This window comes from Neopsephotus bourkii, unplaced genomic scaffold, assembly GCF_033783945.1.
Source record: "Neopsephotus bourkii isolate Nb327-2 ecotype Australia unplaced genomic scaffold, CSIRO-AGI_Nbou_v1 NB_795, whole genome shotgun sequence".
In the NCBI taxonomy this organism is placed as follows: Eukaryota; Metazoa; Chordata; class Aves; order Psittaciformes; family Psittacidae; genus Neopsephotus; species Neopsephotus bourkii.
The window spans coordinates 2,853,550-2,868,529 of record NW_026901291.1 but is presented as its reverse complement, the minus strand read 5'-3'; the positions used below and the strand labels follow the sequence as shown (position 1 = coordinate 2,868,529).

The 14,980-nt window shown below is 41.4% G+C and overlaps 1 protein-coding gene across 3 annotated transcripts in view; it reads left to right on the top strand.

Annotated features, from left to right (window-relative positions):
• TMEM132C (transmembrane protein 132C) overlaps positions 1 to 14,082 on the top strand; it is a 203,685-nt gene extending 189,603 nt beyond the window's left edge. For all 3 annotated transcript variants that reach the window (XM_061355393.1, XM_061355394.1, XM_061355395.1), the window contains 4 exons: positions 244 to 449; positions 922 to 1,195; positions 2,233 to 2,424; positions 11,062 to 14,082. In XM_061355393.1, coding sequence (XP_061211377.1) covers positions 244 to 449; positions 922 to 1,195; positions 2,233 to 2,424; positions 11,062 to 12,261 — 1,872 coding nt within the window. In that variant the 3' untranslated portion in view covers positions 12,262 to 14,082. The remainder of the gene's footprint in view (positions 1 to 243; positions 450 to 921; positions 1,196 to 2,232; positions 2,425 to 11,061) is intronic.
• Positions 14,083 to 14,980: the final 898 nt, after the last annotated feature.

Below are 14,980 nucleotides of genomic sequence, written 5' to 3'. Positions count from 1 at the left end.
ACCAGCTTCATAAATACTATCCAGTCTTTAGGCATCTCCAGCATAATTATGCCTCCTGAGTCAATGAAGGATTTTTGTGTTCAGCTGCTCCCATTGTAAGAGGCCATCATTAACATGCATAAAGAGAAGGGAGCATTTTCTGTTTGGTTTGGATTTTGAGATGCCAGGGTTACACTTTGAGCTTGTTTTGGCACAGTGATTACCCTTTCTTCTTTCTTTCTCTCTTCCCTCTCCCCCCCTTAGGTTTCTGACAGATGTGACTATGTTTTTGTCAATGGCAAAGAAATGAAAGGCAAGGTGAATGCGCTTGTGAACTTCACGTATCAGTATCTCAGTGCTCCTCTGCAAATCACAGTCTGGGTTCCACGCCTGCCGCTTCAGATTGACATTTCGGACACAGAACTGAGCCAAATAAAAGGCTGGCGAGTCCCAGTTGTTTCCAACAGAAGGTGGGTTTGAGTTGTTAAATTTCTTGGGTGTTTTTGTAAAATGAGTGGAGTTGATTTTAACTCTCAGCAAACAACAACAGCTGCAGGATCTGCACCCAAAATGAAGCGTCTTCCCCTGAGGAACAGCATTACTGAATTCCCAGCTTTGCACCGGACATCTGCAGATGAAATAAAGCTTTCAAAATCTGTGGGAGTTTTGCTTCTGTGCATTTGTCTGTCCTGTGCAACAGAGTACAGTGTGGGACTCTGGTAAGGTCCACTTACAGAGTAGTTGTTGTTTGCATATACCAGTGGTTAGTCCATTTGTATGGTTCTTCATCATGTTAGGTAACCATGAATCAACAGTGGTCCAAAAAAAACCAGAAGGGAGGGCTGTTATTTAAAGGGATACTCTCCATGAACACCCTTAATGTTAGTTTTCACTGATGTCCTTGAAAACAATTCTTTACGCTTCATTTTCTTATGAAAACAGACCCACAAGGGACAGTGATGATGAGGATGAAGACGAGCGGAAAGGAAGAGGATGCACTCTGCAGTACCAGCATGCCATGGTGCGAGTCCTCACACAATTTGTAGCTGAGGATTCTAGCCCTTGGGGTCAGCTGAACTACCTGCTGGGCTCGGATTGGCAGTTTGACATTACAGACCTGGTGATGGATTTTATGAAACTGGAAGATCCTCACATTGCCAAGCTGCAGGAAGGCAGGGTTTTGATTGGACGGGAAGTGGGAATGACAACGATGCAGGTACTGTGCTCTAGACTGCCACGTTCTGCTATTCCCTTAGAGAACTAGTGTTGGGGGGTATAAATAAATCCAGTAGTGTTCTGCTGTCTTGAAAGAGGGTAATTTCCCATTATGTTTCCATGACCTTATAGAGTGTCACACAGAGCATTATCCAACGACAGTGATTCAAACTACAGGGGGTCCAAGGCATGCAGCATGGCCAGAAGCTGGAAGCCATAGAGCCTGCAGAGATGGTTAGGAGAGGCAGCATTTCCAGGCAGAACTCTTGCCCCACGTGGATGTAGGTTACCACAAGTCAGCTGATGGGCGCCATTTTGACTTTCTGAGACAGAGATCTTTAGATTGTGCCAAGTTACTTTAGATTTATTTAAACATTAATTCAGGGGGGAAAATTACAACCTGGTTTAATAACCCGGAAAGGCACAAATGGCCAACACCACGTCGCGGTTCTGCCACTGCTGAATCCTGACTAAAGTCAATACATAAATGCACCGCTAGTGTAGGCTGTAGATCTGAAATGAGGAAGGTGGAGAAGACAAGCATGCGCATGAAGTGGTTATCCTTAGTTCCCTAAAGACATCAGTATGGCCCTTAGTTTCATTAAAGGGAAGAGTATCCTACAACCTTGATGGTCCATCAGAAACAGAAAAGACAGAGAAATAAGAATTTCCAACCAAAGAAGCGAAGGACAAATCCTAGATGTTGCTAACCTCCCTTTGCAGTGACTGGGATGTGTGATGAGCTTAACCATACTGGGACACAATAGCAGGGGCAGAAAGTTTCAAGTCGACTCTTCAAGTGAAGTGATGCAAATAACACAACTGAGATAGTACAACTCTCGGTACTGAATGCAATGTTCGTGGCCATGGCCTCTCTACTGAATGTGTTTCTGACCCTGCTAATGAAATCAGACTGCATTTTCAGTGTGCTCTGCCATTTCATTTCTGTGCATAAAGCTTTGGAGACGAGAAGGGATGATGACCTCAAGAAAGGGGTTTTTAATTTTCCTAAGTTGACTCTTCTGTGTTTCTCCAAAGGTTTTGTCTCCTCTTTCTGACTCCATCCTGGCAGAGAAGACAGTGACTGTGCTAGATGACAAAGTGACCATAACAGACCTTGGAGTACAGATGGTGGCTGGGCTTTCGCTCTTTCTTCAGCCAAGTGCATCAAGTAGTCGGGCTATTGTGGCTACAACTGTTGCCCAAGAGTTGCTTCATACCCCTAAGCAGGTAGTGTATACTCCATATTTACTGTTGTTGCCTTTTGGGATGGGGCAGTGTTTTATCAGCATGACATATAGATGATAATTCATACAAAGTTTGGAAGTTAGACTTAAAATGTAGGTGTAATACTTGTCCATGTCAGTTGTTTTTCCTCTAGAGGTACTCTGGAGTTGTCTTCTCATGTCTTCCCTTCAGATATGAATTTAATCTGCAGCAAAATTTCTGGCTATACCAAAATATATTTTATATCATTTAAATTTTTAATGCCTTTTCTTTAGATGATGCAACATCTGTTATTTTCACAACACAGGCAGTCTTTGGACAGTGATCCATGTTTGCTATATGAGCATGCCCTTGTTTTCCATGCCAGAGAGCAGAGAGCTCTCTGTGTCACAACAACTTAATATTTTTAAGAGCTATGAAACAGAGGCAGAAGATAGCCAAATACATTTCTTTTTCCTCCTGGAGCCACAGCAGATTGCAAGGCTCCTCTCTCTCCTATTTTTTTAGATGGCTTTATAGGGGGTTATCATTCAGTTCATGTGCCAATCCTACTTAATTTAAGCCAGCAAATTCCTATATCTGTGAAGGGAGTCTTTGAAGCAGCATGTTTCAGGTCACAACCCACATGGAAAAGAAGATTGGAGAACACCCCCAGATCAAGGCAAACAGTTGCTCTGGAACAGATTAAAACCCAGGGTCAGTAGCAGTGGAACAAACTATATATGTTCATTGCTCTTTCAGTCAGTTAACTTGAAGAGTGGGACTGGGGACCATGCAGTTAAGTCTGTCCACAGCTTCTCCTTTCACAGAAGCTGTATTTTGTCTTGCGTAGACAGGGAGAGATCTCAAGTTTTATGACTCATTTCCATCATTATTGCCACCTAATTTTCTGTAACATAAAAATAATTCAGACTCTTTATAACTTAGTGACAGGAAAACGTCCAAACTAGAAGGACATGCTGCCCATCTGTTCCATTTACTGCATCCTGTAAACATAAGAATCTTATGTAATTAACCCATTTATAACCTTCTCCAGGGCTTAGAAACCATGTTTGACATATTGTCTTTAGACAAAGACTGTAAAAGCAAAAGCTAAAGCCTGCCTAACCCAATTCTGTTATGTAGGACAGAGCACCATTTGTCCTGCAGCATGATTGGAAGAATAATGGCTTTGATTGCAGATAAAAGAACTTGTGGATCTGGAAAGGTTGTACAGATATATTGTTAGCTTCTTAGATTTATAGACTGTCTGTCCAGAGTATGCAAAGATATTCATCAACATCAGGTTATGCCATATTATGACAGGGCATTTCAGTAGTGCACAACATGACATCTCCTATTGTATTATGATATGGCAATATAATATGACATGTCATTATATATCAGTACAATTGGCAAGTTATTAAGTCATACAAAAGAGTAAAAATGTGTAAATGTGGTTTGGTTTGGAATTATTTTTCCCAGCATCTGTGTTATGGAACAATTTTAGTGACATATTTTGTTTTAGTTGGTACTATTTTGCAAGACAATTCCATTTTCCTCAGAGTAGCACACTTCTGGTACTGAAGTGCCTGGGCATATCAGGCTGTCATTCTGAGACTAGACTTTATTAGAAGGCAGTGGAAAACCTTCTCTACGCAAGGATCCGGAACACCCAGAGAAATCTGGTTGCTTAGCATTAGTCCCAGATTAGTCAGTTTTTCCCACTCCTTCAGTGCACGGAGCCTTCTGTCCCAGTTTCCTGCAGACACGGAGCAGTAGCATGATCTTGTGGAATCCCACTTTCTCTGCCTCTCCTTCTAGTTCCTCCAGTCTGGAGCCTGCCCACTCCCATTGCGTGTGCTTGTCTTCCTACCACTTCTTCTTCACCAGAGTAGGGGAGCATCCTGCCTGCTTCCCAGCTGAAGGCTTTGTTGGGAGCATCACTCCTCACTGTGGGGAATTCGTGAGGATCAGTTCCTGCTCAAGCACTGTGAGTGTTTGCAGTCCTGATCCTGGTTGTGCTGGGTCAGCGTGGATCCTGAGCACAGTCCTAGTTACTGGGGCATTTTGGCAATGCCTTCATCCCGGAAGCCTGAACTAATTCCACATTATGTACAATTCACATTTCTTCCCTTATTATAAGACATTCATTTGTTCTGAGGCCTAAATCTTACTCAGCCTGTAGACAGAGCTTGCCCAAGGAAGGGCATTGAAAAGAGACCTTAGGGACTTTGCATTTGCACCACTAAAATAAGAAGACAGGAATAGATTTCACAGTGGAAAATGCATCAAAGGAAATAGTGTTAGCACAGGAGTCACTTTTAGAGTCACAAACATCTTTTAATTTGCAGTTTGAATGAAGGGTATAACATTTAAGTCTCTTGCCCTCAGATTAATTAATGCAAGGGTAGGAATGCTTGTGGCTAAATTTTGCAAGCAGTGACTCATGATTTGGAGTGTATCAGCTGAGATCCTCATGGAGCTGGAATTTCAGAAGGCAAGTGCTGAGTGTTTTCTGAAAATCAAGCCCTTTTGAAAGAGGGTTTTTTTCAAGGGGACAGCCGAGAAGTAAGCATTGACTTGAATGTTGCAAAGGTTTCATTATTTGTGTCTTTTACTCTCAAACAAGTTTATAAAAAGGCCCAGATAACTCATGCAAACCTTGCTGATGCAACTGAAAAACAGTTCAGATAGCTGAAGGGTTTATTTTTCTCAGGAAAGATTGCATATGTCTCAGCACTGCTGTATGGAAAAAAACAGCCAATGTGTTCTTAGTCAGATGTTTTCCTTGGCTTCACTTTGGCACCTTCAATAGCCAAGCTTCAATACAGATTAGTGAATGTCCTTGGGTAATTGGTACTCTGCAGGCACAATATTGTCCCTAACAGATCAAGCAGGACACCGGCAGAGTGCAATGGAAGGCATAAAGTGTTATACAGGTTGTGCTATTACACATCTTTCAGTATCATAGGAATGAATTCAGTATTTTTTTCTGTGACATTCTTTCAATGAATTTAATGACTGGATTAGTTCCTTGATCATAATGGCCGCACCATGTCTGCGTAAGTGAGCTAACTTTATCTGTAGTTGGGCAACTAATTACCTGAGATGACCTTGAGGGATGCTGAGCCCATACTTCCTTTTTGTTTTGAGTCAGTTGGCACTGGAAAGCAGATCAATGATTTAGGTACCTAAAAATAAATGCAGGTTGACCAACTTTTAAATAGCAAAGTTGATGTATCTCCAGAAAATTTGGAATCTGTGGCTGTGAGCAGTCTTGTTTTAGTGGCCATCTGCTCAGGTAGGAAAGCTGTTCCATTTGGCTTGCTGATGGTTCCTAAAATCAGTATTTCCATCCTAAAGACTTCTCCAAAATGTAAATAAAAGAAAACCTAGAGTGTTTAAGTGTTTTCTGGTCTGAGTGAGCTTCAAGGACTCTCAAATTTCAATCAGCTCTGCAGGGAAACTCACAGTCATATATCGGCTTTTTCATCACTGTAGGGTATTACATGTAGTCTAATGAGCTGATATGGGAGAGTGAAGAAAGGAAAAAATAGAGCCTTAAATAAACAGCTGTGGGCATTAATGTATCTCCAGTGCTACTGGAAAACTGAAGACCATTTCTCTGGGGAAAAGAGCAATGCTAATGCTTCCTAAAGGCCAAGTTCTTCTCTTTCACATGTGTAGCTCCTGTTGACATCAGTGGCAAGAGCCAACCCTGCAAGATCATCTGTAACCTCAGGGAGTGTCCCCCCAGAGGTCTGCTGTCATTCTGATAGGTGAAGGTGCTCAGTACCACTACCTGAGTTAAGATGACTAGCTAGAGTTACTTGCGTATCCCTGCCTCTTGGATCGATGCAGTATGTCCTGTTTTAGCTTACGTCCTTCACGCAAACTAGTTCTGAGGGTTCACTGGCATCACACAGTTAAGTAACGGATATTAGGATCATTTTTATGGTGTGGATTCATTACCACATTCTGGCAGTATAAATTACACTTACATTGTATTTATATCTTCTTTAAGCTGACAGAGCGATGTAATGGCTCACAAGGATGACAAAGGAATTAAGCAGCATGGGAAAGAGAGAAAGGATGTATTGTTAGATAAGAATCTGAATTCTTCCCTTGCAAATACAAGCAAATTCCCACTGGAAAGGAATGTCACTTTAGCAGATTGGACAAAAAGGAGAGAAAGAAATACACAGTAGGGGAATGCATGGTTTGAATTAAGATCTGAGTCTTGGCTGCCTTTCATTTCCACATCGTAACGATCAAGCCCAATTTTTACTACACAACCCCCAAGTTTAAAAATAAATGCACATGTAATACTTTGATATTTCATGTGACAAAATTGTTAGGGAAACCCATTTCAGCATTCAAGTCCCCAGACAGAACAATCAGAGCTGTTCTAATAGAAGCTGCTGAGAACTGTATTCCCTTGCCTTTATTAGGGAGAGGGATGTATTTGTTTTCTGCAGAGCCATCCAGCCAGCCATTTCTTTCCTTTGGTGTCCTGCCTCACTCCAGGACTATTGCAGCTGACCCCAGCAATTGAGGGCTTATTCACAAATACTTTTATTTGTGCTTTAGTGAATGGAGACCATTAAAAGACCTCTTTATTCTGAGCATGGAATAGAATCAAATATACTGATAACTCCTCACATCTGTGTTTCTAAGCAGCAGAATTCTCTAAAATACAACCAGTCCTACAGACTTTATTCCCCTATTTTTTGTTTGAAGAATACAAAATAGCATGCCCTGGTATCAAGCTGACCCCAGCTTTTTTGAGGAGGTATTGAAGGGGACACTCTGATGTTACAGATGGGCTCAGTGGAACATCCTAGGACAAGCAGATTTTCAAATGCTGTATGCTTTAGAGGGCAGAATAATCACCAGTGTGGCTCCCAGATTTTCACAGGTAACTTGTGTGAGTCCCAGCACAGAGGGACTCATTAGATCTCTGTATGACAGGCTTTCTTCTGAGCTTCCAAACCAGCTCTGCTTCCTGCATTCAGGTTGCCTTTTGGAGTGTGAGCCTCCTTGTTTTATCTGGGTGGAACAGACATAGACAGCAAACAATGGTGTTTGTGGTGACTCATACAGCAGGGTTTGAAGTATTCCAGGTCAGGCAACACTGAGTTCCTTGGGGACTGTTGGTTTCCATTAGTGTGCCATGTTACTCCTGTACCCTTGTAATTTCCCCTTTGTTATACCCACCTAAATGTAACAAGTGGATAATGAGGGAGATATTGTTTGCATTTTAACAAAAAAGCAAAATGCAACATTGAAGAAAATTTATCAAGTGGCATATTTGGACTGACAAGCAGCAATGTAATTCAAGGCCAGAAAAGGTGGTGGAATTACAACAGATCAAGAACTGGCCCACTTGCTGAAGTTATACCTGGAAGAGAGGAAGGGACCAGAAAAAAAACAAGGGAAAATGTAGACAAAACGTGTCTTGATAAATAAAGTTTTTTGTATGCATGATGTTTAATAATTGACAGTGGTTGTAGGAAGCAGTTTCTTCATCTCCTCTGGACTGGATTTTGCTGTCATTAACACGATCTAATGCACATTATCTGACCCACTTCACATCATCACAGTCACCATACAAACCATCTGTTCTCTAAGAGACACTGGCACTAATGGCCAATAGTGGTTCTTTTGTTCTGGAGTGCAACTGAATGTGTGTATGTCTGTGTGCACATGTGAAAGAGGAAAAGTGGAGGAAAGAAAGACTGGAGAGGCAGAAGTAATGCTTATGCTTGTTAATTAGTGAACACAAGTATTTGTCACCTCAGTGCTGAGGGTATCAAACTAGGGGCAACAACTTTCCAGGTAAGTAGTCTCCAATCCATCTTCATCTGGTGATAGTAATTGGAGGACCTTGTCAGAGATTTGGAGGGGATTTATTGATGCAGTACATAGGATTTGCAGAAACAGCTCTTTGAAGGACGTGGTACTAAATCATTTCTTTTTCTTTACAGCTTTTCAGAATTTATAATCATTTGAGAAATTCACTTCCTTCCCCTGCTTTCAGCTTTCCTTTAGCGATGTGAATGAGAGGAGATGATCTCTTGCCAAATAGAGTATTTGCCTGATACAATATACTTTGGCAGGATTTTAAATTCCCTGCCTCTTTCTCTCGTTTGTTTTGTTTCCCTTTAATTAATGGTGTCCATAGTATAAGCATGACAATGTTGTGTTGTGTTGTGTTGCAAGAAAATTGGTTCTTCCTACAAAAAAAGGGTCTCTTGGAAATAAAAAATGCCAATGCTGGTTGAAAATAATGGCTAAGCTATTGCACACCTCTGTTACCTGTAGTAAATCACATGTGTGCCTGCAGATTTCAGCTGACTTGCTGTTTCATTTTTCTGTATTTCTGCTTCATAAAAACCAGGAATGCAGAATAGTGGAGAAATAGTATGAAAAATAAAAGTTGTTTTGAAGTTGCTTAACTTCATCAAATTCTAGCCATTTGGACTGACTTTCTGCATGCTGGCTACCTCTCTTAACCTAGAAGGTGCCTGACGGCTGTTAAAGCAGAAAGGCATTGAGGTAAGAAAGCCAAACAGGGATGTGGATATCTTGAAGAAGGCAAGAAAGAATATGTGGCTTCTCAGACATGCTCCTCTCTAGGGTCTGGATGGGTACCCTGGATTCCTCAGAGATGCTGTTCTACCACTAGTAAAACCTATTTGCATATTAAGGGCCATAATCAGATGTGGGGCTTTGCAGTGTTAGGTATGCTGTGTTTGGCTATTAAGGAATGCACAAAGGATTTAGTAATGTAAATCCTTTTGTAAGGATGTGGAACTATGGAAGCCCCCCCCCCATCTGAGATGGGAGGAGGCACAGGCCTCCTTAATTTCCAATCTTAACTGTACAGAATTCTGCACTTAATCTTATTCTGCTCTCCAAATGAGAGCAGTACTAGCAGGTAGTATCCAGCCTGTTGTGATGTGTGTTTCAGATGATGCTGGTGTTTTTGACTTCCATAGGCTGATGAAAAACAAGTGTACCTTACACACCTCCCCAGTGGTATGCAGGGCTGTCCTTTTGTTTTAGCCAGAAGGGAGGCAGTCGCCAGAGGAGATGCATCTCTACGCATATCCACTAGAAAAAAAAAATCCTTTACTTTCCCATGACTGGATTTGCTCTAATATAGATTTCTATGATATAAATCTAAGCTGTGCCCTGCAGCTTTATGTTTCTGTCTCTTCAGCCATTTCAGGGTTTTTCTCTAACAAAAGATCATCTGTTTTAATTTCCATACACAGTTCACCCTTCCCTTCACAGCTTCTGAGCTACCCTGGCTCTTTCAGCTGCTTGAAGTGCATTTGAATCACCAAGAACTTTGCCTTCTTTCCTGTTGTGCCAACTTACTTTTCCTCTTATTTTTCCTCTTTCAGTCCCTCAAGAACTTGCTGATAGTGCTTTGTAAATTAAATATTCGGTACAGCCCAACCTTCTGCACAGCTAAATGCCCCTTGCTGTTTTCATTGAAGAGCTTTAAATTTAACTAGAAGGGTAGCAATTCCCTTAGTTTATAACCATAGCATAACAAATTGTAGCCAATTGAAAACCATATTAGGTTGTAAATTTGCATTATGACTGGCCATTTGGAGGGTGGCAGTGTTTTTCCCTGATGGTGATTTTCAGCCCAGTTGTTCTGATGTACCCAAGTGTAAAGTTATTAGGGCCATCTGCAGTTTAAGTCTGGGAAGAAAAGAACTTCAGGTTTGTGTGAAGTTGCACTCAGGCAATCTGCCTGCATGTCTGCTGCCTAAACAGGCAAGACAGAGAGCAAATGAAACACTAAAGAAATCTCCTGCAAAGCAAGCTACTGAGACGTGGAGAAGTAAATATCTGTATCATCTGGATGGGATTTCAAATGGCAAAGAGCTGACCTCTAGCTTTGTGTTTTCGTCTAATGATGACTTCGAACTGTGCTACCTGCAGAGAGCAAAGACAGTCCAATTAAATCCAGGCCATTTGTATTTTTATCATAGACATCATACCAGAAACCCCGGCCTCTCCTCCTTGACATAGAAATGTGGTAGACTTTTTAATTATCTCAAAGATAAAGTGTGTTTTACTTAAAATAAATGTTTCTCCAGCAAAATAGTAATTCTTCCATGAGTCTTTTTCTTTTCAGTTGAATCTTCTGCTCCAACCATTTCCAAGATACTGTGGTAGCTCCTTATTCCTGCTAAGATATTTATGCCTTGCTTAATTTGACAGCTCCCTGTGACACCTGTACATGGAGAACATGAGGAAAATAAGTGTTCTGTCAAGAGCCTGTAGTAATTTTTCTGGTTTGTCTCTTTCAGCTTTTGCATGACAGGAATGACTTTCTTTATAAATCATGTAAATTGTAGCTTGTTAATGGGTACACTTTGGTACCCATTTCATATTGATTATTTTCTATGTTCTTTTGCAAAACATTAGCAGGAAGGATAGCAGTGGAACCTTTAGTGAAAAATATGACCAATTTTCTGCCCCATCAGTTGAAGCTTGGTTTGCTTTAAATTCAGTGCAGAGCCATTGTCTTCCATTTTCTCCAGCTGCTGTTCAGAGCTGAGAGATTGATGAGCTGCAATGGTGTGAGCTGTTTTATTTAAGACCCTGTCTTTAACCATATCACTCTCCTTTCAGGAAGCTGTAGTAAGCACCTGGATTCAGTTCAGTGACAGCTCTGTTACTCCGCTGGACATTTATGACTCTAAGGACTTCTCCCTTTCTGCTGTATCATTAGACGAAGGTGTTGTCTCAATCCACCAGAATGCTGCCTTAAAATGGCCAGTTGTGGCAGCAGAAGGTGAAGGTCAAGGCACATTAATCAAGGTGGACATGATGATTTCTGAAGCCTGCCAAAAGTCCAAGAGGAAAAGTGTCCTGGCTGTGGGGAATGGCAACATCAAAGTCAAGTTTGGCCAGAATGATGCAGACTCCGATACAGGTGGAGATTATGATGCTGATGAGATTGAAAACCATGCTAGTGACCGGCGGCACAAAGTGTCAGATCAGGAGCGGTATGGCCAGGATGGACGCTATTATGGTAGCTCTTCAGCAGAGCGAGAGGAAGGAGCCATCAGGAAAGTCAGCACCACAGCAAAATCTGTGATAAAAAATAAAGTAATTAAAAACAGTAGGCTGGATGGTGGCAAACTCTCGGATGATAGCCAGCTGCAGAACATTCCTATAGACTTCACCAACTTCCCTGCTCAAGTAGACCTACCAAAAGGCAATGCAGGCATGGAGGAAAATGACCTTGTGCAAACACCCAGGGGCCTTAGCGATTTGGAGATTGGGATGTATGCTCTGCTTGGGGTCTTCTGCCTGGCAATTCTAGTTTTCCTAATAAACTGTGCGACATTTGCACTGAAGTACCGTCACAAGCAGGTTCTGGTGGAAGGACAGGCCACCATGACCCATTCCCATGACTGGGTCTGGCTGGGAAATGAAGCAGAACTGCTGGAGAACACAGCGGATTCATCACCTCAGCAGGATGAGCACACAACAATTATTGACCGAGGCTCGGGTAGCGAGGAGAGCAACCAGCTCCTTAATGGCAGTGCTCAGAAGAACATCCAGAGCCAGGTTCACAGATGTGCTGACTCAGGGGGCAAGCACGGAAAGGAACAGAAATCTGAACCTTTACATTCGCCAACATCTAAACGGAAGCGGGTAAAATTCACAACATTCACTACCATCCCCCCTGACGACGGTTGTCCTACTGTCAACTCAATCCTAGGTAGCAATGACGATGACATTAAGTGGGTGTGCCAGGACATGGACCTGGGGGACTCCAAAGAGATACGAAACTACATGGAGAAGTTCAAAGACAAAGTGTAACTCCTTGCTGGTTTTCTGGATTTAACCACACCTTGATGCCTTCAGTTCTACAGTATATATTGGGACAGAAGATGGGGAGGGGAAGGAATCACCAGGAGAAATGATGAGGCAGTTTTTATAATCAGGGAAAGAATTTTGCCAAACTGTCCATGGTTTGTTTTTGGTTTTCACTTTGTTCTGTTCGGTTCTGTTTTGTTTTCCAGCAGTTATTCTGCTACTCATGGATTTAGGAAGTGGAATATAAATAGAAAGGAATAAGGAAATGGTATGACCGGTAGGATGAACTGGGCAAGATGAGGTTGTGAAAAAATGTCAATTGGGTCATACAGATAATGGTAGTAATGTTTCAAAGTACCAAAAATATTTGTGAAATGAGAATATAAGAGCATGGAAAGGATGAGCAAGAGACAAACAACAATTTTTCTGTATTTCTAATAAAACATCGTAATTAAGGACATATGACCCACAAGGAGACTCTTTAGAATGCTACTCAAGCTATTTCTTTTATTTCCTCATCTGAAGAGAAGACGTGTCTTTGGCATTACATATGAAGGAGGAAGAAATTACCAAGTGTTTTTACTTTTGCTTTCCTGTTTGTCTTGTACGTTGAAACAGAATAATTTTCCCTCTTGTATTTTTCCTTTAACTCTCTTGAAAACAGAAGAATTTGAAATTCACTAAGTTCACAGTGGACCAAGAATATTTTGTTTCTTAGCCATAAATAATCTCCTGTCATTTAAAGAATTCAGGGGATAAGTATTGACAACTAATTCCCATGTGGTGTCTCTTGTGAAAGGTTAGGCCTCCATTGTTTCCCCCTAGCTAGAAATATGTTCTGTTTGGAAGAAGTATTCATTTTACTTTCAGGTTTGGATTGTTATTTAGTTGTTTGTTTTAAATTTCCACAACCAAAGTTCCCATGTTTCACCAAGGGAAGAAGGTGCTGTTTTATGTTAGCTTTTAGAAGTAACAATCAATGGGAGTGCCCCACTGGTGCATTTTCAGCGTACCTGGAACTGAGACCATCACAGGCCAAATACACAGAGCCTGGATTTGGGGGGCTTTTATTGCTAAGTCCATGAATTCATCATTTTGTGCTGTAATTTTCTGTTCATTCTGATTTCACCAGCTCTCATCAAACTCTGAACGCAAGAAGAAGAATGGACAGAAAGACATTGATTGTCCCCAAACTTTTATTTCCTTTTCCTGGGAGAGCTGGCCTCTGGACAGACTGTTGGGAGGGAAATACTGCAGAAGCAAGATCAAGAAATATCTGGAGCTATTTTATAGATATTTTTCTTTTTGCCATTGGACCAGCTAAGACTGCACATTTTAGACTAGATTTAAAGCTGATGTTTTGAATGAGCAAATACAAAACCAGTAATAAATCTGAAGCGAATACAAAAGAGAGACGTAGATCCGTTGTGTAAAGTGGCAGAACTGTGTTGACTCAGGGCCAGTTTACACTAAAGGAGGACACAGATTAAAATCTCTACAAGGAAGCCACTGTCATCCGAAACCTTTTGTAACTAAAAGGAAGATGGTATATCCAGCCTTTTGGAAAGCAGTATTATGTTCTGACTGTTAGCCAGAAGCACTTGCATTGTCCTGTCTTTACCATGTATCTCTTTTTTTTATTTTTATTACTAAACTCAGTAGTTTGGGTTTTTTTACTTGGACAAAATCAATCCTGCCACCCAGTAACATAGATGGACGTTTTAACAAGATATGCCTAGTATGCATTGTAGACTGAAAGAATGTAATATTTATTTATACATGTTATACGAATTGTAATTAAAATGCTTTACATGGCTTGACAAATGAAGCTCTCTTTTCTGCGGGGAGGGTGCTCCTTCTGTCATTTCTGTGTTGCAGTACTGCATCCACTGCCTATCAGCTGAAACAAAACTTAAGACACTTTCTGCAGAGAGAATAGAGATGTATGAAGGTTTTTCCCTGCTCTGACCCTTCCTTTGTGAGCCGCTTTCCCTTCCCACCCAACATGCCGTGATGATGATGGATGGCAGGAGAAGACAGCAGCCAGGCACAGTTCAGGGCAGTGTCACTATTCATCTTGTTCATCTTCATGCCTACCATCAGCATGAACAACTCCAGGACTCTTGCTTCTGATGTGTGCAACTTTGGTGCAGCCCAGTCATAATTAATTATGTTGCTTCTCTGATTGATACAGTAGGTTCAGATGGAAGCAAGTTTCACTGAATCACAACTGACATATACAAAGCACCCTGTATCCCAGAGGACTCCAAGCTACTTTACAAGCTAAGCACAGTGATGCACCAACCACACCTCAGGGATCAGTGTATCTTCCTGGGAAAACACAGGTGTCTCTGAGCTAAAAAAGACATTTACAGCACGGAGCTGCAAAGTGCAAGAGCAGAGGAACAAGAAAAACAGTATGGAGCAAAAATAATACACCGTGGTAGCACAGGATCTAATTGAAGTGCATTTTTAAGAAAGCAGTAATGTGCTGAGCACGTGTGAAGAATGGCATCTCCAGTAACTCAGTGCTCCCAAGTGCTTTCTGCAATATAGGTACAGCACTGGCTGGAGAGGAAAGGGGTAATAACTACATCAGTGTTGCTAGTCCATACACCCTGACTTTGCTCTTTGCTTTTGGCAGCTGAGGCTTGATAGGATCAGAAGAGAAAAGGGTATCTCTATCTAACATAAAAGTTGGCTACTGAGGGAAAGCCTTGTG